The sequence below is a fragment of the Amblyomma mixtum genome, chromosome 4 (assembly GCF_055824585.1).
Source record: "Amblyomma mixtum isolate Tamu chromosome 4, ASM5582458v1, whole genome shotgun sequence".
NCBI classification, from domain to species: Eukaryota; Metazoa; Arthropoda; class Arachnida; order Ixodida; family Ixodidae; genus Amblyomma; species Amblyomma mixtum.
This window is the reverse complement of record NC_143015.1, coordinates 148,317,954-148,340,617: the sequence shown is the minus strand read 5'-3', so window position 1 is coordinate 148,340,617 and position 22,664 is coordinate 148,317,954. Positions and strand designations below refer to the sequence as shown.

The following is a 22,664-nucleotide window of genomic DNA, read 5'->3' as shown; positions in this document are numbered from 1 at the left end:
CATGTCAGCTATGTATCACTCTTCTGCATATAACTTTTGCTGCTTGAGGTTTCCACGGGGAGCAGGACAAAAACGTGGTAAGAGGTAAAATTAGGTGCAGGAGATTGCCAGTCATGGCACTTGGGCTTTGCAACAACGAAAGATACCTGTCTGTGCTTTGTACATTGGTGAACTACTTCCAGGCACGGATGTAGCCAGCACGAAGAGTTACGCTAGCTATGGCAGTGTTACGCCCCAAGTATGAAACTGAGAAGAGGAATCAGACGCAAATCGCTGACTGGTCAAACAGGAAAAATCCTATATCTGATAGTAGCCCCAAATAGCTTTTTTATAGCACTGAAATTCAAAATGCAGCTATCGTATACAAGATGGCTGAAGTAAAATGCTATATTACATCTTTGGACCTTCTTAATCTTTGTGTCCTTCAGTATTTAGCAAAAATTCAAGGCAACAGGAACCGTTCTATGCATCGAAGGCTGTGTGTTTTAACACTGTCAATCTTGAAGGCAAAAGAAAAATGTTTGCACAAGATGTCAAGCACGCACTGCTCACGAATGCAAACAATGTCTAACCTGCACATGGTATCCGAGATATTTTCTCCGTGATATAGGGTCCCATGAGTAAGATTAGAGCACATTTAACTTATATGCAGAAGCAAGCCCATAAATTGCAATACCGTAATTTATGAAAGATTCATCTAAGGATTTGCATACCATTGTTCTTAGTGATAAATGACATGAAAATCTACTTGCACAAATGCGTGCGCAAAATAGATTCAACCATTCTGAAACTTGAATTTGTTCACCCCAGGGCAAGGTATCTTGAATGGTCAAGTCAAGATATTGTAGTTTTTACTAACAGCAATGGACGGCACTCGCAGTGCGGGCAACTATTGCCATATGAAGGTAAATGATTGGTTTCGCATTAAATATTTGTGCAAACAATGGAATCAGAGTATCATTAGCTTTGATTCACTTACATATACCATATTTAGAATACTGTATGTCGACTCGAATGTAAGTTGTCCCCCATATCGCATGTCAGGAAAACAAAAAAAAAGGCACGCTTGTAGGCCTATTCCAAAATGAAAAAGTCACCAGACTACTCGTCCATGCTTGCGCCATCATCCTCACTAAAGCTGCCATTCTAACGTAGTCATCCAGCGAAATCCCCTACTTCACAGACTATCACAGCACGTCGTCATCTCACGAAATCCCACATTTCGCAAACAACCGCATCACAACATCACGTGGAGCAGCTGAAGATTTGGTTCGGTGCAGCTGCCACACCTGCATCACTTGTTCTGAAACGTCGAACTTGCTCCCCGGCACGCATCTGTTAGTTTCCTTGGCATAAATAACAGCCACCTTGAATGTAGCACTGAACAAGCGTCAAGAGCTAACCAGCCCCAAAGCACAAATGACCATTGACAAAGCACTACATTTAAAACTAGTAACAGGTGGTCGACAGTCAAGTCAAATGCACCAAACAGAGCCAAAGAGAAACTATGTGTGAGCAGTGTTGGCTCTTTTATCGGCTATCAGCCCTGCCCGGAAGCGCTGCCATTCCGAATGGTGGTGCCGCCGCGATTAGAACAGCAGCGCTTCCATCAACTATTGGCAGTCCTATGAATGCCATGTGCGCAGTAAAAAGTAAAAAAAAAAAACGAAAAATCTATCTGAACAAGTGCGCAGAATAGCTGAATCCTGCTGGCCAAAGCTGTAGAGCAAGCATAAAATTACAACCCCACTGTAGTATCCCTACTATCTCATTTGCCTCGCCTTTATTTATGTGTCATGCTTTTGTTTGAATTGCAAGGCAAACCCCCCACTTCAAATTTTCCAATTAAAAAAAAAACAGGCAGACTTACAATCGTGTAAATATAGTATTTTATTCATAGCAAACCAGTCCAACAGGAGATACAGTCCTTGTCAAAAATATACAGTCCAAGGGGTTTTCTCCTAAGCCGTGTAGCGAGCCTCTTTATCACATTTGACAGCCTTGAGCTTGGGAGAGTTGAGGACTGATGTTCCTTCACCTACGTGAGATTAGGGTCCCTGTGTATGCAAGAGGAGCCGCACTGCGGGGCTCAGAAGCAGACCCCTTGGGCTGTATACTTTTGACAAAGACTGTAAATCTTGTAGAATAATATAGGCTGCTTGATCATACTTTTCACTAGAAAGAGCAAGGGCTGTGTAGTCCGCATACATGTAAACTTTTTATTTCAGGGACATATAACAAGCTCATTCATGTAAATATTGAACAGCAGAGGTCTCAAGACTGAGCCCAGTGGGACTCTTGTGTTTTCAGTCTAGCACCGCCAGTTTGCAACACGAACACACTGCACATGGTTGGTCGAAAAATCTGGAAAAATTGCTGCGATATACCTCGAAAACCAGAATTATAGACGTAAGTAAAAATTGGCAGTGGCAGGTAGGCCAGGATATACGTAGTGAAAGCAGTTTCGTCAAATGACATTTTGGTAGCAACACGCTCTGGTTCAGCAGCTTGGCAGCGTCTCTTCGTGAGACATTCTTCTTGTTCTTCGGGTGTCTTGGCCGCCCGCTTAGTCTTTCTCGCCTCGTCTTCACGCTGTCGGCCGGCCTTGTGCCATGCGACGACTTCTGGATCGGAGGACTCAGTTTCATGCAGCCTGTACTGCTGCCATGACAAGCACAGCCGCTCCCCTTCGTCCATGGTTGCCATGGTAACGGTGCATGCACAGTAGTGGCCTTTGCCCAGCTCCGCGAAATGCGCTTCTGCTCGCCTAGTGTAGCTTTCACTACAAAACAGCACAAATGAAAGTGCCCGAAGGCGAAACAAAGGCACCTTCATTCATGCTGCTTTACTTATGTCAGAATGGACCAACTAACCCAGCAAAAATTCTGCCAGAATTATACAGCTTGACCAAAACTAACGCATAGTGTATCATACCAAACACCTTTTGTAGATCAATGAGAATGCTATGGACTATGTTATTTTTGCCTATTGCATTGAGAACGAAATCACTAAAATCTGCTCCGAAATTCATACTAGGCGGGAATCAGTAAATCAAAATTATTAAGAACCCAATCAGTCGTATTTGCGCTTTCACTTTTTCTTCACATTTAGTCTTCCCTAAACGATAACAATGTTTCTCAGAATTTACAAATTACACCTTCAATACAAGCCCCCTTCTGATATGATAATGGTGTCACTGCTGCTGAACATTGCAAGGCTTGGCAGCTTGTTACACTGCAACCTAATTTTTTGACAAAAGTCAACAGCTGGCTGTAGCAGAGCAGATATTAAATAAAAAAAAACTGTTAAATAATTCCAGTGTCTTTTGTGTGTTAATCATAATACAAACAAGCTAGAGAATGTGCGCCACTGACCAATTTGATTACATAAGAACCTGCAAAAGCTCAGTAAAATTCAGACTGAAAAAAATATATATATTAAGTGATAACATAAGCAGATAATGAAGCTTAAATAAAATGTGGCATTTCCAAAAAGAAGAACTGGTTTTGGGGAAAGGAAATGGAGCAAGTAACTGTCTCACATATCTCGGCGGACACCTGAACTGCACCAGAAAAGAAGGGATTAAGGGGGGAATGAAAGAAAGGAAAGAAGAGGAATAATTTCGACCACTTGGGGATCTTTAACATGCACTCAGACATATCACAGCACACGGGCGCCTTTTGTCGCCTCCATAAAAACGCTGCCGCCGTGGTCGGGTTCGAACCCAAGTACTCCAGCTCAGTAGCAGAGTGTTGTAACCACTGAGCCACTGCGGCGGGTTAGGCTATTTAATAACACTTTTCAATACACTCGCGGCTGCCAGCTACTCAACTGCCAGCAAGTTAAAACGCGTCTTACTTGCACCTTCTGTTCAAAATTTATGTAAAAATTTATGTAACCAATTTGTACTCAATAAATTCTTATCTTATCAAAAAAAAAAAAACAGCCCTTGTCAGAGAGAACCGTGAAAAGCGACAAAAAATTTGAACAGAACTCATCAAATCGTAAGTGCAAAGTGGAAGTGCAGCGTCTTAGTCAGTACACTCTTCAAGCAGCCTACAAAGAAAAAGGTATGATTCAAGCAACAGGTAAAAGATAGAACCATACTATTGAAGTGGGCAAGTTGGTGCAAGGCCTAGCATGTCTGGCTTAAGTTGCGCATTTTCATTCAGTAAGTGAAAAACAGGCACAGGCATTTAACAAGGCTGGAAAACACACAGCACAGAATGAAAAAAAAAAAGATGGCCACCGGTGGAAAAAGCTATGACCAAGAAACTGAAACTGTATGAATCACTCGAAAACAACAAAAGGAACAACAATCTTTCTTTGTGAAAGCACCAAAAGCATATCGGTGACACACAAATTATGTTTAACTGTGCCACCAGCTTTGTTTGACGAGAGGCACATGACAAGGCATTAATAGAACTTATGGGCTTATTCCCCAGCTATTTACGCGGATAGCTGAGCGAGCAGAAGCCATTTGGCAGAGGCAGCGAACCCTGTTTGATGATGTTGCTTAGGAGTGATCGCGCTTCCTGATCATTCAGGGCGCCCCACTGGTTTGGACCAGAGACAAATTCCTCAGCAGTGAGAGCCAGGAATCTGAGCTTGGAGAAGAATGGCTGCATAACCTGGCGAACGCTCTTCTCCTCTTCGTCCTCCTCGAGTGCCCTGAGACACTGGTTGAGGGCCCATCCATGCAGGGCTCGAATGACTGCGAACTCAGGTACGTTGATGACGCGGTCGATGACGTAGCGGGCCGTGTAGTCCAGGCAGGATTCGAAGCCTTTGGAGGAGAGCACGGAAAGGCTGTTCGCCTGGATGAGAGACCTGGCAGGGAGGTCCGTGACGTCTTCGTCCGTAGCGAGAACGTAATCCAGGATGGGGCACACGTCATTCTCTGTCATGTTGCGCTTCACGTAATCGACGCATTTCTGGGCAAGTTCCGGCACCAGATACTTGACGGCTGCGCTGCGAGTGCAGACAGCCTGGTGCACGCTATCCACTTCCAACTGGCCACTGTAGAAGTACCTGTGTTGCATCAAGGTGCGCACTCATTAAGACAGAAGGCCACCTACCATTTCAAAACAAATGCTGCTCATTCAGTAAAATGCATTAAAGGTGCAGTGAAGAGGAATCTAAACTCATCTTTTGCCACGGGAACTCGATCTACACGTTCTGAGCATTCTTAGAAACTTCAATTTATTGCCTTGTGTGGCCGATTTCCCTAATTAAATCGAACTAACGTTCGGCTCCCACCTTTTTTTTTTTAATTCTCCCCCGTACGGTGGGCGGAGTCGACCAACGCGTGGAGTGCCTCTCAGCCAACCCCGTGGAGGCTTGCCGCTCTGCTATCGGCGGAGTAATACGTAGTAATCCGCGCGTATTTTTATTTCTGCGGGCTTATTTTGCGGCTATATCATCTGCGAATGAAACAATTTATTCACGGAAACCTAGAAAACAAAATAAAGTGAAAGCAAAGCCTCCACGGAGCTGACTGAAAGGCACTCCACGCGTTGGTCGACTCCACCCACTGTACGGGGAGAATTAAAAAAAAAAAGGCGGGAGCTGCACGGTAATACGATTTAATTAGCGAAATCAGCCACACAGGGCAATCAGTCGAAGTTTCTAAGAATGCTCGGAACGTGTAGATCGAGTTCACGCGGCAAAAAGACGAGTTCAGATTCCTCTTCAATGCACCTTTAAAGACCAGGGGGCATGGGGCATCTCAAAGCTAATGCTGTGGGGTTTGTAATCGGGGGATAAATACATTCTCCTCACTTAATCGCAGCTGACATAGTTGAAAACCATCTGAACCCCACCAAGCGCACGTCAACCATGACCAGCTGTGATAAGAATGTTGAAATAAACGACGACGACCTCTAGATACCATTTACAGTAGCGGTCAAGATCTTGCACATTACGAATTTCAGGTTTTCACACTGAGTCAAAGTAATCTGAGATTCAGCCAGTGTTCCTACATTCAGCAAATTAGTTGCAATGAAAAAAATTATTTTTCTTCAAGTTTCTCATATAGAAAGGGGGAAGTTGTTAGAAGTGTGTTACATAACGGATACTGACAATACACTGTGCTTTAGGCGAAAAGTAATAACTGTGAGCAAGGACTACATTCCACTGTGTACGAAGAGAGCACATTTCGGTTCCTTGGCTTCCCCTCCATTGCCAAAAAATGCTGTCACGGAGTACATTTGACAGGATCAACTAATATGCCAGTACTGGCGATCACAGCATGAGTTGCATCAGCCTCTTCGATTGAGACGAGTGCCCATACTTTGCAGCCGCTTTATGCAAATCAGTTTTTGCACACACTGCGTCTAATGGTGCTCCAACAAAGAATTATGCAGCGCAACCTGTTTCGTCATAGCGGCAGATGCAACATGAAGAAGTCAACAAACATCGCCATAATGCTCATGCCTGGCAAGATAGCAATGAAATCCAATGTGTGAACGTAAAGACCAAGAAATTCAGGGGGGCACTTTGTTGACCTAAAGTGCGGTGAGGCGAAAGCCTTCAGCGCAGTGTTGCTGCTTGTGTCACTGATGTGTGGTTAAGATGTTAAGCTTCGCCTCTTAAGAGTGCAGCTCGAAAGTGTCTTGCAACGCTGCTAGGGAGTCCACAGAACGCCATTGCCCGTTAGGCTGTACGCCTTGCTCTTCGGTAAATTGGTTTTTGAGGAAAGGAAATGTATCTGTCTGGCATATCTCGGTGGACACCTGAACCCCCCTGTAAGGGAAGGGAGGAAGATAGGAGTGAACGCCTTTGTTCATTCCAAACCATCGAGCTGGCATGGTGGAGTGGTTAGTGTGCTCCTCTCGCACCCGGAGAACCTGGTTCGATTCCCCAACTCGACCAATTTCCTACTTGGTTTTGTTTATTATTCTGGTCTGACTAGAGAATCAGGTTAATTAGGCTAATTGGTTAATTAACCAATTGACTAAACTCAGTTCCGCTAACTTGGAGCATCACTATACCATCCCTTCGATTGGTTGCATGGTTACTAGCCAAAGTACAAATAGCCCCGTTTGAAATTCGCGCACTGTGACGTCACGACCATTTCGACCAATTGAAAAGCATGACATTTCTGCCGACAACGATGAGGCATTAAAGGCTTCCGCCTTAAAAGGAACAAAATACACTGGCAACAGGACCTCGGCTCTATAGCAAAAGAAAATAAATCAACTGGCAGCACCTATGTTAACGAAATCTTGCCCTAACGCTGTTGTGCATTTCAAATAGCCGCTCTCACTTCAAACGTTTTCGTAATGACCATGCACAGACAGGGAAATATCATACAGGAGATGGTAATTTACAGGATGAATCAACTGTAATAAATGAGAAAACAATACCTTTTTCAGCAAACAGATTCTTTGCAAAGTACCTACGTTACATAGAAAATGTTTACGAAAATAAGAAGGAAAAAATATAATTAGATAAAATAATAACCTAGCAAATGCATTATTAAAATATTTCCTGTTATTTTAGCTCATGAGAACTACCCAAAAGAAGTCCAAATATTTACAATGTCGTAAAAAACAGCCGCTTAGTGCCCAGACTTTACCCCACAAATTACAGAAAAACAAAAACCCATAAACAAAGTATCTAACTACAGCCTGCAGGACATGTGCAATGAAAGTTCCAAAGACACACCTGATGTAAGAGCCTTCAAAGACAGTAACACTGCATCTGCAAACATTGATGCAAGACCCCTGCAGACAATCAAGGTATAACAAACCTGACAGCTTCAACATTAGCGACTTTTCACGCTATTTGCTGTTTCGTGACATTTGTTTCTGTGCCGTTGTCGCTGTAATTGCACTTTGAGCAGGTCGAGCCGGGCCTACCATCGGTAACAGCGGGGCCGGGACAGGCACAGGCTGAGAATACAGCCTTTCCATAGCTCTAATCTGAGTGCCTTTCTTGCCGCACCAAGTTCCTTTCAAGAGCAGCGAAAATTACAAACATGAAAACTATAGCAGTTTTTGATGCAACACTCAATGGGTACAGAACCCAATGGACATCAAAACTCCCACGGATGTCCTGCAGACATTCAGGATGTCCAGGGAACATCCAGGAGAGTTCTAGTGGCCATTGGGAAACTGCATAAGAGGCCTGAGTGCACATACCTAAGAAGGCCCAGAACACCGTCTGGGTGCAAGTCAGTGATAAGCACACGTTCCTCCTTGGCGAAGTCTCCGTAAAACATGGCCCTGAAGACATCGTTCTGCAGTGCCAAGACCAAACGATGCGCCTTGAACGACCTGTCCTGGTCGGGGAAATTCTCGTTTTCGACGGCGATCTCCACGTCAGTAAGGTCCTCCGCTTTAAGAAACCTTGCAAACGAGAACTGCAAGCAAATGATGGAAGGTTATGTTTCCAGACTAAGTCATTTCACAATACCACCAAAGGTTGATCAATACAAGGCTGCCTCGCGTCAGTTATCGACTACAGCCGGCCTACTTCACAAGAGCTGTTCTCTGCTCAGATGGCTATAGTACTGCAGATGCCGTATAACGATTACTAAGTGCAATCCGTTAATAAAAGGATCAACACTATGGCCTTTTAACTGGCATCCGATGCACCCTGGGATGCCAAAGAGAGAAATGCATCTGTAATTTTACACCTCCAGGAAACATCGCAAAGAAAAAGTCAGTTCCAGGCTACCCAGCAAATAAATTGAATTGAATTGAGTGCTGAAAACTAGCTGCACTTGTGTGTGAAAACAATACCACTGTCCATTTGCATTTGAACTGAAGAAAATTCTGAAAGAGTAGTGACAAAGGCACTCTAAACACTTCAGCACTGCTCAGGGAGGTTGCCTATTAACTGCAGTGCACTCATTGCACCAGCATTTCCACCCATGGTAGCATTCAGAGGCAACGCTGCCTACTCTCTAAGCACTAGAAAAACCGTATGTATGTGCCAGTGAGAAATGAGCAAAGACGAGTAGTTCCAGAAGAGGGAGTAAACACACTTCTCTCCAAGGAGTTCTGTAATTTAGTTAGTTATATTGATTTTTATGGCGCAAAAGCAACTGAGGCTATGCTGCGCCAAACACAAGGTTAGAGTTTTTGTTAATGGTGAACCTTTCTAAAAATACTTAGAGTTTGTTTAAAACGTTGGCTTCCTTGAGAAACCTAAAAATACATGAAATGTCAACCAGTGCTCGATCACCTAAGAGTAGCATGGGGTGTAATGGGATGCTTTCCCTGTAAAATGTTGTGAAATATTTCTTTCTTAGTTCTTCTAGTTTTATGCATGAAATTAAAATGTGGTTCACTGTGAGTTCAGCACCACACATTTCACAGAGAGGTTTGTTTTGTTTGGCTAGCAGAAAGTTGTGCGTGAGGTGGGTGTGTCCAATGCAGAGCCGACATAAAATAACTTCGGTAAAACGTTCTTGATGCCTACATGATTGCCATTCCCCTAAAATTGGTTTCACAGAATTTAATTTGTTGTTTACGTGATCTTGCCATGCGGCCTGCCACTTATTTCTGAGTTTACTGTTGATAAACTTTAAGCAATCCCTGTGCGGTATGCTCACTTGTTTTATTTGGCCATTCCGGGCTTGTGCAGCGCATACATCTGCTTTTTCATTACCTACGATTCCAACATGGCTAGGAACCCAGCAGAATTTAATGTTATGTTTTTGTTTTGTGATTTTAACAATGCTATGTATGATGTTACCTATTATGGGTTCAGCAGCATTTCTGGAGTGCAGTGCTTTGAGCATACTCAGGGAATCGGTGTAAATGATGCTATTTTTGATATTCTCTCTTACTATTTTTTCCACAGCTACAAAGATGGCATAACACTCAGCAGTAAAAACCGATGCGAATTCTGGTAGTCGCATTATCTGTTTGTTTTTTCCTTGGATTACTGCACTTCCAACGTGACTTTCTGTTTTTGAGCCATCGGTATAAAATTCAATGTAAGTGTCATACTTTTCTTGTAGTGCAAAGAATTCCTGTAATATGTACTCATTTGGCGTTTGCTTTTTATCTAAATGTGTCATTGTGAGGTCACATACTGAAGGCAGGCTGTACCATGGTGGTAAATATTCATTCCTTTGTGCAATATTCGGTAGGGCATCTAGTACTGTTAGCTCTTCACATTTATCTTCAAAGCGCAGCAGTAATGGTCTGATAGAATGTGGTTTGTTGATGAATAATCTTTTAGATGGGCACTTGGTTACAACTGGATGGCAGAGATGTTTCGGAAGAGAACGGATTTTTAAGACATATGAGCATGTAAGGGAGATTCTTCGATCCTCAAGAGCGGCTTCATTAGTTTCAACGTAAAGGCTAACTACTGGTGATGTTCTGTATGCTCCGGATGATAGGCGCAGACCAAGATTATGAATAGGGTCTAATCTTTTTAAGTAGGATGCTCTTGCCAAACCATATACTATGCACCCGTAGTCCAGCTTGGAGCGCACCAGAGAGCGATATATTTGTAAAAGGCTTGCTCTATCGGACCCCCACCGCTTCCGTGAGAGAACTTTTAATATATTGAGGGCTTGAGAAGCTTTCTTTTTAAGGTTGTTAATATGTGGTAGAAATGTGAGTTTCTTGTCGAAAGTTACGCCTAAAAATTTGTGTTCTAGTTTAATTGGTAGCGCAGTGTGATTCAAGTATAGATTGGGATCGACCTGTAGGCCTCGTCGCAATGAAAAAAGAACAGCTACTGTTTTTTGAGGAGAAAATTTAAACCCATTTATGTCTGCCCAAGCACCTAGTTTATTTAGTGTGATTTGTATTTGTCTCTCACAGGTTGATATGCTGGAGGACGTGCATGCTATTTGTAGGTCATCTACATAGACTGAATACATTATGGACTTGGGTATTACTTTAGCTAAGGAATTCATTTTTACTATGAAGAGTGTCGTGCTTAGAATGCACCCCTGGGGTACGCCGTTCTCTTGGGTGAAAGTCATGGAGAGAGTTGCTCCTAGGCGGACTCGGAATGTGCGGTTAGCCAGGAAGTCGTTCAAGCAGTTCAACATCCTGCCGCGGATACCTAGCTCTGCTAGGTCACGGAGGATGCCGAACTTCCACGTAGTATCGTAGGCCTTCTCCAAGTCGAAGAAGACCCCAATACAGTGCTGCTTGTGGATGAACGCCTCCCGGATGGTGTTTTCTAGACGGACAAGGTGATCTGTGGTTGAGCATGCTTTCTTAAACCCACATTGGTGTGTATCTAATAGTTGCCGAGATTCAAGTATGAAGGTCAATCTAATGTTTATTATACTTTCGAAAGATTTAGCAATGCAGCTGGTGAGGGCTATTGGTCTGTAACTGCTAGGACTTGTTGGTGGTTTTCCGGGTTTGAGAAAAGGTATTATGACTGCTTTTTTCCACTCGTCAGGTATATTGCCAGTTATCCAGATTTTATTAAAGAATTTTAACAGTGCCTCTACAGCAGCCTCGGAGAGATGTGCAAGCATAGCGTAATGCACGTTGTCTGGTCCCGGTGCTGTCTTTTTTCCAGAAGATAATACTTTATTTAATTCTTGTAGTGTGAGAGGCTGGTTATAATCCTCATGAACATCTGCTCCAGATGGGAATCTTTGTTTCTCAGCTATTGCTTTGTGTTTTTGAAATGTGTTTGTGTAGTTGGATGAGCTTGAGATCTCAGCAAAATGCTCGCCCAGTATGTTGGCCTGTTCTTCTAAAGATGTTTGTGAACCGGGTGCTGTCAAGAGAGGAAGTGTGAAAGGGGTATGGTCACCAGTAAATTTACGCACTTTTTCCCACATTTTCTTTGATGTTATTGAACTATTTATTGAGGAGACATATTTCTGCCAAGAGATTTTCTCTGCATTTCTTCGCACATACCGCGCTCTGGCTTTTGCCTTCTTAAAGGTGAGTAGGTTCTCTGCAGTGGGATATCGACGCAGAGCGCTCCAGGCTTTCTTTTGTTGTTTTTTTGCTAATGTGCATTCTTTTGTCCACCACACTTTGTGTTTCTTTTGTGCAAGTCCTGTTGTTTGTGGTATAGCGAGTGTTGCGGCCGATATTATGCATTCAGTAAACTTCTCATTAATTTCATCTGTGCTAAGGTCGTCACAAAATTCCTTTTCCAGAGTGGCACTTTTTGTAAAAAGTGACCAGTCGGCGAGCTGAATTTTCCAGCGCCGTGTCCTTGTGGGGATGATTGGAGTGGACGATGAGAGCCTGATGATGGTAGGTAAGTGATCGCTGCCCATGGGGTCATTTAAAACATCCCATTTAAAATCGTTAAAAAGTAATGGTGATGCGAAAGCTAAATCGAGAGAGCTCATTTTTGCTGAGCTTGGACAGCAATATGTGGCTTTTCCCGTATTTAAAAGACAGACATTATTAGAAAGTATAAAATCTTCGATTGTTTGTCCTCTAGAGTCACAGCGTTCGCTTCCCCAAAACGGAGAGTGAGCGTTAAAATCGCCAACTACCAGAAATGGCTCCGGCAGTTCATCGATCAGGCCTTCTAGATCTTGGCATGTTAATGTGATGTGTGGGGGAAGATATACGGAACATATTGTTATGGTTTTGTAGCTGATGACGCTAACCGCAACCGCCTCAAGTTTCGTTTTCAGTTTGATTTCTTGAGCCGGGACGCCGCTTTGGATGATGATTGCGACGCCTCCCGACAGTCTATTTGCATGTTCGCGATCACGTCTAAAAGTTGTATAATGTTTTAAGATATTTGAATGTTGTGGACCAAGATTGGTCTCCTGGAGACATAGGGCTAGAGGCATCACTGACCCTAGAATATGAGTTATATCACTGTAGTTCCTCAACATTCCTCTACAGTTCCACTGTATTATGAAAGCCATCTTAGTTTTGTGTTTGTACTGATTGAAAAGCTAGATCAGGTTGTTTATGGCCCCGTGACTCGGGGCCTGTCTCTTTTTGACCGATCCAGGGAGCTCCGCCGACCATCCGACGTGGACGGCGAGGGGCTGCCCGGGGTCGTGTCCATCGCCTCTGCGGAGGCACTGGACGACCGTGCAGGAGGCACATTGATTTTCGAATTTGACCTCGACCTGTGGGAAGAGGTCTTTGGGCCCGCCGACCCGGGGGTCTGCGTCCCCTCCTTTGGGGTAGGCGGAGTAGCGTGAGCTACTCCACCAGGCGGCGCGGATGGCCCCACCACAGGCTCACTACGTGTGGCCTGGACAGGTGCCGAAGCCTGGTGTGGTGCGCCGCGCCCACGCACCACATCGGCGAAGTTTGTTTTTGCAGTGAAGGTGAATTTGTTTGTTTGAGAGTATTGCCTTCTTGCTTCTTTGAAAGAAATGTTTTGCGTAGTCTTGAGAGTAATGATTTCTTTCTCTTTTTTCCAGGACGGACAAGCCCTGGAGTAGGCAGCATGGTCGCCATCACAGTTTGCACACCGTAGGTTAGCAACACATTCTTCGGATTGGTGGTCCTTCGAAGAGCATTTTGCGCAAGTTTTGCGGCCGCGACAACTCTGGGAGCCGTGGCCAAATCTCTGGCAGTTGAAACATCTGTGTGGGTTGGGAATATACGGTCTTACATTTATTTTCAGGTACCCTACTTCAATGGATTCGGGTAATGTGCTCATGTTGAATGTCAAGATCAGGTGTTTGGTGTCCACTTCTTTGCCATCCTTCCGGATCTTGATCCGGTGGACATCTATAACTTCTTGGTCAGTAAGTCCTTCGAGCATTTCCTTTTCAGAAAGGTGGACAAAATCTATTTCAGAGATGACGCCTCGTACAGTATTCAGAGACCGATGTGGGGTCACAGAGACAGGGATGTCCCCAATGGATACAATTGTTGCAACTTTTGAGTGTTGTATGCTGTCGCGCAGTTCAAGAAGTAAGTCGCCACTGGCCATTTTTGACACCTTGTAGCCAAGGCCTAAGGCATCCGTCAAGCGTTTTGAGACTTGGAATGGGGATATTATCCTTGCTTGTGTTTCTTCTGCTTTACTGTGAATGACATGAAATTTTGGAAAGGATACTGTTCTTTTCTGGAAAAAGTCATCTGCTTCGGTCCGCCCTCTCTTGAGAGAGCGATCAAGTTTTGAAAGGGGGGGAGCCATAAAAAAATGTAGTTTTTCGGTCATGGTGCCAGCCACCCACCATGGAGTCCAACAAGGGGACGCGACAGGTACTTGAAAGAAAGTCCTGCCCACGCCAGCTGTACACCTTAACTATAACCTAATATGACTCAACTCAGGGTAGTTGGTCACACACGGTTAACCCTCGCCGCCAGGAAAAAGAGGAAAAACCGAAGAAGAGAGGAGGATACAGGAGAGTTGTAAGAAAGGAAATAGGAAAGTGAAAGATAGAGGGGAGGATAGGAAAAGGCGACTGCCGATTTCCCCCGGTCGGGTCAGGCCGGAGGTGCCGTCTACAGGAAGCTGGGGCCAAAGTGGTGTGTTGCCTCCGCCGAGGGGCCTTAAGGGTCCAAACGCTCGGCATCGGCTCAACCACCAGGATCCCCTTTTCCCCGGACACGGCGATGCCACGCACGGCTAAGCGCGGATGCTCGGATCCGTGGTGACGCATTGTTCACCATCATCCCCCTGCGGGGATGTCCCTGCGGATGCTCGGGTTAACCCCGTGGTGTCGCCACTCACCAACGTCTGCATGCTGCAGACGCCTCCCTGCGGGGAAAGGAGTTCTGTAACACCTTAGGTTAAAAGCCACAACCTGCAAGCAAAACATATGGTTTTCTCCATTGCAACACTACATTAGTCCTGCAAAGCAAAAAAAAAGATTTGTGATATAAAACCTACACCACCCCAAATAATCCCCTCACAGTACCCAAAGCTTCCATCTCATCCCCACTCCAGCCCATTTAATTTCATTTAAATTTTCACAGCAGACAGGACTGCACAATGTGCCCCTGAAGAAGCAGCCTGACTAGTTTCGAAATGTCGGGCTTTTCAATTAAAATTTTGGCTGGAGACAATGTTCCCCCTCTTTTATACAAATAAAAGGGCTTTATCAGTGCTACTGCTTGTCCAGTAAACAGCCACTATGAACCATGAGGATGGGCTATAATTTGCTAAGGCCAGCCAGACCACGCCAAGCAAGATGTGTAATCGGGTCGTCAAGGCATAGTACGAGGCGCAGTTGGATGACAGAATGGTGCAATAGGACATGAACGCCATCAGGATAGCCAGTGAGGAGCTAGGGGGTGCAGTGAGGAGGTGGCTGGTAGGTGGCGCCGCTGCTCTGGAGGCTTGGGTCACTCCGACCGGCGCTTTTGCCCAATGACAGTACCACTGGTTGCACAATACAGAAAAGTACAAAGTGCAACGACCATAATAATAATATCAACCGCTCATAAACAATAACTGCCCCACTCATAAGCAGACACAGAACCCAAAAAGGATGGCGGGATATGAAACCGGCAGAGGAATAAACCAGTGCGAGAGGTTCAACTTTAAGGGGCACTTTAAGCATCACAGAGACAAACAATGTGGCAGTGGTACTAAGTGACCCTGACGAGTCATATGGAGAGCATGTTCAGGGTGATGGATGAGGTACATGCCTTTGTCTCATGATGCAAGTAGAACCCCTCTCTCTGTCAGCTTGAATAGTGAAATAAAAGCAGCTCACTAAACACACATGGCTTTTCATGCAAATAAAACTGAAACCAAGCTAAGGACAGTCGTGTGCTGACTACTGTAAATACCAAGGCAAGTAAGGCAAGTTTAAAGAGGACCTGCCATCAAAAGGAGAGTTGTCATTAAAATGTGCATGCACATTAGCCACCACTAATGCATCTAGGTGACAGACTAAACAGAAAGCCAGTCTTACTGAAGAAACACTGAGCAACACTCCATCCGGTTACTGCTCTTAGTAAAGACATCCTGTAGCTCTTTCTGGCTATGTTGATGTCCGTTCGACAACACAAAACACTTCTGTTCTTGAGGAAAAGGGACTGAAAACTTAAAAATTTTTTTCTCCCCGCCAGTCCAGTCAAACTCTTGATGCCAAGGCTGAAAGGGACTACTGGCCTCAGGCACCCACCTCAAGAAAGCTATGCCAATGTCATCATAGTTTGCCTGTGAGAGTAGGCAGAGGTGGCAAGACCTGAATTTATTTTTTCAGCCTTTATTAGTTTATAAAGACCCCATTTTCTGAGAAAGTAGCCCCTTCGTAATTCCGACAACCTGCACGTCCTGGACTGGATTCCAAGAGAAGGCAAGCGGAATAAAAGGCAGTGGCAATTGGCAGATGGTGAAGTGGATGGATGAGATTAAGAAGTCTGCGGGGATCAGGTGGCCGCGGCTGGTACAGGAAAGAGTTAATTTGAGAGACATGGGAGAAGCCTTTGTACCGCAGTGGGCGTAGTCGGGCTGATGATGACAATGATTTAGAGGAGGAGAAGGAAAGGCACAGCTTTCTACAGACACCAGCCAACTTAAATCTGTCCCCAGTACCAAAGAGATGAACACTGCTAGTTTGAACACCTGCTTCTCAACAGACAGCACAAAAGCAGAAGGGACAAAAGGAAGGGAACACGTAACAGGAAACAGTAGTACCAGTGCTGTCCTGCGAGTGCTCTTTCCCTTGTGTCCTGTTGTTCTAGGGCTGCCTCTGGAGGAGAATTATTTGGCATCACGTGCGACACATACCGCACAAGACAAAGTCAGCTTAGCATGCTGCTGCTGAACCAACTAAAGCTGACAAGCCGCAGAAGTGCACAAGGGGCTTACCTCTGTCACGCTGTCCGTCTGACAAGATGCAAGAGCGCAGCGCTTGCTGGAACTGGAACTGTAGCCATACGAGGAGCTCTGCCTACCGCAGTACTGGCATGCAGTGTGGGAACGGCACTTGTTGCAGTACACTGCACATAAGAATTGACACAGGAAACGCTGTGGTCGCATTCAGTGGAGCTCGCATTCTGAAACTGAACGAATTGATGGCAGCTGCCTGTTCTTTTACAGAGCTCAATGCTGAGTACGAATAAAGCTAACAGTACTGCAATTCTCGGGAGCTGATATCACTGTCCTCAAGACAGGGGGTATATATGTGGACAAAAATTCCAAAGGCTTGTTGCTATCCATTACAAACAACGTTGACGATCACAGCAGTCATTGTACGCTGTGCTTGTGCGTCAAGTTCACGGGCAGACACCGAGGAAGGTACTGCATCATGAGTTTACCACTTAGCTGAGTGGCCACAGACTTAAGGAAACTAAAGTTGATTAGCCGTCTGTGCTTAGCCAGTCATGCCCAGGGATGCCCGGTGTTCCTATGAGCTTAACCTATGCCAAGGAAGCCTTCTCTAGAGACATGCTGCAAGCTCAGGTAAGCACAGCTACCAGCTTTATTAGAGCGACATGCTATTAAGGTTACAGCCTACATTGTCTGTATGCGACGCTTGTAATATAGGAGATGAAGCCTCTTGATGACACCTGCTTTTTGCGTTATCGCAGTGCTCACTTGAAAACTCCTACATACACATCCGGTGGCAGCTGCTTCCTGAGCATGCTAGACGCTGACTGCATACAGATCCTTCATCATGGATGTTATCATATTTGTGGTGATTATGCAAAAAACCAAAAGGTATTATTCTCGCACATCTCATGCGATAAAACCTTGTGATAGTTTTGTTTTCCCCTGTCTACGCTCCATCTGGCTACAACACCAGGACATGGTAAAGCTTCAGGGTGATTCAAGTAAAGCGGTGTTTGCTAGACCACCCTCACACACTACTTACATGCACCACAGTGATTCAAAGAATGTCCAAGTCTGATGCAGCTAAATGAGGTCCTTGACCTTCTGTTTGGCATCTCAGAGGTGCTCATCCACTGACCGACCAAGGAAGAGCACAGTCACAGCAAGCTACATTTCAAAGAAGCTGGCATCCATGACATACCTATGACATATCCACCGAATCCTTCATGACATGTCCCCAGCTGATTTTCAGCTTGAGGTCACCTTGACATTCATATCTGGTTAGTCTTAAAGATATCTTACACTGGTTCCCTTTAAGGTCAGCACTTCTTTACTTAAAGCACATAATAACTTATTACATTCACATACAACTCAAGAACGCAGTTGCAAGCGCCCCTCAGAAGTGGTCCTCCTGCCAATGGCAGCAACTGGTTCTCATGACGTCGAGGTTAATCAACTAGCGTCAAATCGCAGATGAGTGGAAGGTGCCTCCGTGGATTAACTGCAGCATCATGAGAATATTTGGAAACATAAAGTGTGCACTATTACTATATGGCATGGCACGACAAATCGACAAACTATGACAAGACTGTATTAGACAGGTGGCTGAAATTTTCAGACAGCACAGGCGCTTTGAGGAGCCTTGTTATCACACAAGTGCAATACACAAACCACGCAAGCAAGAAAGCATACTTTCTCCATGAGCCAAGCAATCACAGGGTGTCCATACAGCGAGCCTCACACAATTAAGGCCAGACCACACACACAGTGTGAATGTTCTAGCTCCGTGATCACACGAGAAACTCAATTACAACAATGAAAAGTAAAATGCGACCAGAAAAATTGGCGATCACACAAGCAGCAACTGCATGGACTGAGACAATAAGCTATGTTGTTGGGTGAGTTGGTGACTGGACACTATGGACTGCACCATTGCTTGAAGAGTTGGTGACTGAACGCCCATGATCTACAATGCGCAACTGTTTATAGCTCTAATGAACAAGTACGGCAAGAATGAAACATGTCACACCAAGCCATGGGTGAAAATAACACGTCAGCGTGGGTGAGAGAGAGAGACAGAGGAAAGGAAAGGCAGTGGGGTTAACCAGGCAATGCATTTTGGAAGGAGGTTAAAGGGAGTAAGAGAAGGGAGAATCTAAGTTGGATTCCGTGGCCTGACCTATAGGGCGCGCTCATGTTTCCTAAGGGGTATAAAAACAAAAGACGCCCACAGTTCATGTACAGCCTGACGCTCAAACCTCCGACACTTAAATAGTTGAGGATATGTGCCAAGTGTTCCTAACGAAGGCATAAGCCATGGTCCCAGCTTCTGTTGGGGAATGTGGGGACACTTTGGCGTGGCTTTTCATTGTCCTGGTGAAGTCGAAACAACCGTTTCAGTTGGATTTTATTACCGGAACATCTAGCGTTCTATCCGACGGAACAGCGTGACTGCTGCTGGAGTTCTGTCCAAATGTGGCATTTACTGCCATTGAAGTTCCGTCCATACCATACCCCTCGTTCCTCTTCGAACCAATCCCTGGCGCTGAATGTCACATCAAGTATTGATCATACTAGCTATAGTGCCAGTACATAACATCACAGTACAGTGATCAAAACATGTACAATGGCATACTGCTGTGTAATTTGTTTAATACCCTTTGCATCTAAAACAGTTAGATTTGGTTTAGTTAGGCTATAGTTCGCTGTCACAGAATTCATGTGGCAGTTGCTGTTATTTTTGGACATAATTACCAGAGCAGTTTTTTTTTTTTTTCACAATGCCTAGTATTCCACCCGGATGGAGCAATCCCAGACAACACCAAACATCCTGAGGACGTCCTCAAATGGTCCAAATGTCCTCAAGGCTTCTAAAACATCCTCAATATGTCCTCATAATGTCCTAGGTTGGATTGTCCTGGAAACGTCCTCAGAACGATGTCCTCAGGTCATACGGGTGGGTTCGTGGTCCTCAAAATGTCCTCTCGAGGACATGTCTGCGAACACGCATGCATGAAAATCACCAGCAAAATAATGCATGTAATTTGCATTCTAATATATAGCTCTATGCTGTCCTAGTTTTCCAGATGCATTACTGCGCGGCGCTAGTCTTTAGTTTGAACAGTTTCTCTCCCTTTGACAACCTCATGTAGAAAAGGTTTGTTTGGTTAACGACAGCAAGCCTAGTCCGCAAATTTCTGCGCGCGGAACCGAGAGTAACCACATTCAGAATGCTGTGCATTCATGCAGGCTTTTTAATGTAAATACGTTCTACTTGAACAAAGAGCATGCTTGCAGCGCATGAAGTGCAAACGACACAGACAAAAAAGTTTGGGCCGCTCCGATTCGGGCACGGGTAATGCAACGTCGTACAATCCGCATCGCTGCTGGTTGATACTGTGAAAATCGATGAGTTCTGGTGCCTCGCAGTTACGAATGCCGTTCTTTTATGAGATGATGTTATCGTGCTTATCATGTCTGCTAATCGTTTCCAGCCCTCCATGAAGTAAACAGTGCTGCTAGCCATGCCGCTAGCTTTTCCTTTGGCGAAAGAGCCCGAGCCACAGGCTTGAATTCTGGTGTGCCTGGGGCCCATCTGTGTGTTGCTTGTAGACAAATTTCGATAAATACTTTGCATTTTTGCAATAAAAAATTGTTTTTCGTAGAATCAATCGTTCTGTACCTCATAAAATCGCATGCCGACCACAAAGTCATCATCATCATTATTTTGTGCGGCCAGTTTGAATTCAAGCCAAGCCTAAGCCTGCATCCACAACATCGACTCACGCAAGACGCAAGTGACTCGCACGTGCGCGTTGTGGTGCGCAAATCATGGATACACGCAAAGAAAAAGTGAGTGATGCCTTTGTATATTTTCACGATGTGTGCCGATAGTCATGGGCGGCAATTTCGCCGCACAAGGAAACGAAGCGTTGACGCTAGCCTGTGCTCGCTGCGTGTGCCGAAGCTGATCTTGATCAATTGCCAAAACAGTGCACGGCCGGACTGAATGCACCGGAGCGCGCTCCGCTGCATGCAGCCCCGCCGTGAACAGTGCAACCAGTTTGAGGGTGAATTCTGTGTGTAAGCAAACATTCTTTGCCAGACAGAACGTGTCGAGGCCTCGTTTCAGAAGCGAAGGCATTGAACCTGGGGCAGTATTGATTTTGTAGATGCAGTCAAGACCATTTTTCTCAGGTTGATGGCTGTTGGTTCTGAAGCGGATCACGAACGCGATGACGAGGGCATAGCGACTTTTTGACGTTAGCTTCAAACTCGGCAGCTGTTGGGTCGTCGCATGCCGCTGCCACGTCGCTTTTGAAAGTGCTCCGCAGCCACAGGTGTTTTTCTTCACTTCCTTCATCGGCGAGAGCTTAGCGGTTTAGCTAAGCTCTCCGACTGTAAACTCCAAACTCTCTCCGAGCTCTCTAAACTCCGAAAAAGTCGAGTGACCTTTCCGAAATGTCGGGAGAACAGTACCGTCGTTTAGGTGTAGAAGCAGGGATACATATTGCAGTGATTAACTTTTATGGCTCATGCTGAAGGGCAGTGTTGCACTGTAAGTTGCAACTTGTATGTTCAAATATTACAAGTCATATTTGCAGCACATTATTGTACTAGTAGCATTAAGAACTTTTTGCTTCCGTGCTTGAATGCTTGAACTGAATTACACATAATCAACTGCTGACTTTCCATTTATATTTCTTTAGGCAGCACAGAAGACAGCAGCTCAGAAGAGACGTAAAGAGACCGGCACAGCGCACAGGGATGGCGGCAAACAGCAGTGAAGCAACTGAAGAGCTCAGCAAATAAATGATTTTCATGAATTTTTCGCATTTTTTTCATGCAGCTTGACCAGCTATAACCTCCTCAGAATGTAGTCAAAACATCATATAATACCCTTCTGAGGATGTCCTGAGGCCGGACACGAGGACCTTTTCAGTACATTTTGAGGATCATTTGAGGACGTCCTGAGGATAAAGAATGTCCTCAGAAAAATATCCTCAGTATGTCCTCAGGATATTTCAGTGTTGTCTGGGATATTACTGCTGCTAGAGTTCTGCCCAGAAGTACGAGTGCATAGCATAACAAAACGTACAAATATTTGTTGCTTTGTGGTTTTGTTTTGTCAGGTTTGGTTGGAAACTCAAGCGAAGTCACTATTTCGTATCGACGTAACCGAGAGATTTGTTAATCCTGGACGGAATTCTATCAACAGTTGTTCTGCGTGGACGGAGATCTAGCCACAGCCTTTTATTATTACGACAAAATGAAACTAACGCCCACGACACAGCCGGACGTGACCGTGAAGAAACCGACAGAGTTTGAATTTTAAACCATCCTCGCCTGTGCAGTATTACTTGTTATCGTTCGAACTAAACTCAACATGGATGTTCCCAGAGCGCTCGGAAAGCTATCGGATATCGAAGCCGCTTGAAATTGCTCACATGTTCTACAGCTAGTGATAGCTAGGTCGGTAATCACACACACACGACACGAACATGCGGGAAGCCTGCAGTCTTCGGAGTAAGAACGAGTGAGGACACGGCAGAAATAGTTTAACAGGAGTGATGTAAAATAAAACACAGTAAAGCCGCCACTTACAGCTCATCGTTTGTAGCAAGCGAACCAAGCTTCCCAAGCGTCCGGTGTGCCCTCAGAAAAACCGTTGAGACTGCCTTCAAAAGACCGTCCAGGCCCTTCGCAGTAAATGCGTCAATTCTAGAGAAACAAAGCCGAACACAAAACGCGCCAGAAGTAGTCCTCTAATCAAACTGAACAGTTAGTTGAGCATACTCGTTTTGAGAGAAAAATCTGCAAGCACTACAAAACCGCGCGGGAGCTCGAAAAAGCCACCTAGTTTGAAACTCCCGGACAGCCACGTACAGCCAATCGAAGTCCGCGAGCGATGCCAGCGGCGTCTGGCTATTGACGATTGTAGCACGCAATCCTGAAATTGTAATTTAATTAAAAATTTACAATAATTCTTATTTTAATTT

General features: G+C 44.9%; 1 protein-coding gene and 1 long non-coding RNA gene across 2 annotated transcripts; one reads left to right on the top strand and one right to left on the bottom strand.

Moving 5' to 3' along the window:
* Window positions 1-2,196: 2,196 nt before the first annotated feature.
* On the bottom strand, window positions 2,197-22,508 carry LOC149348702 (BTB/POZ domain-containing protein 6-B-like). The gene is made up of 4 exons (XM_089585882.1): window positions 22,270-22,508; window positions 16,702-16,832; window positions 8,145-8,365; window positions 2,197-5,031 (listed from the first exon to the last, which is right to left on the bottom strand). Exons 1-4 carry the CDS (start codon window positions 22,274-22,276, stop codon window positions 4,446-4,448), a joined length of 945 nt encoding a protein of 314 aa, XP_089442008.1. The 5' UTR covers window positions 22,277-22,508; the 3' UTR covers window positions 2,197-4,445.
* On the top strand, window positions 20,533-21,492 carry LOC149348703 (uncharacterized). Its single transcript, XR_016292291.1, has 2 exons — window positions 20,533-21,005; window positions 21,375-21,492. It is a non-coding gene; the product is annotated as an uncharacterized LOC149348703 (long non-coding RNA).
* Window positions 22,509-22,664: the final 156 nt, after the last annotated feature.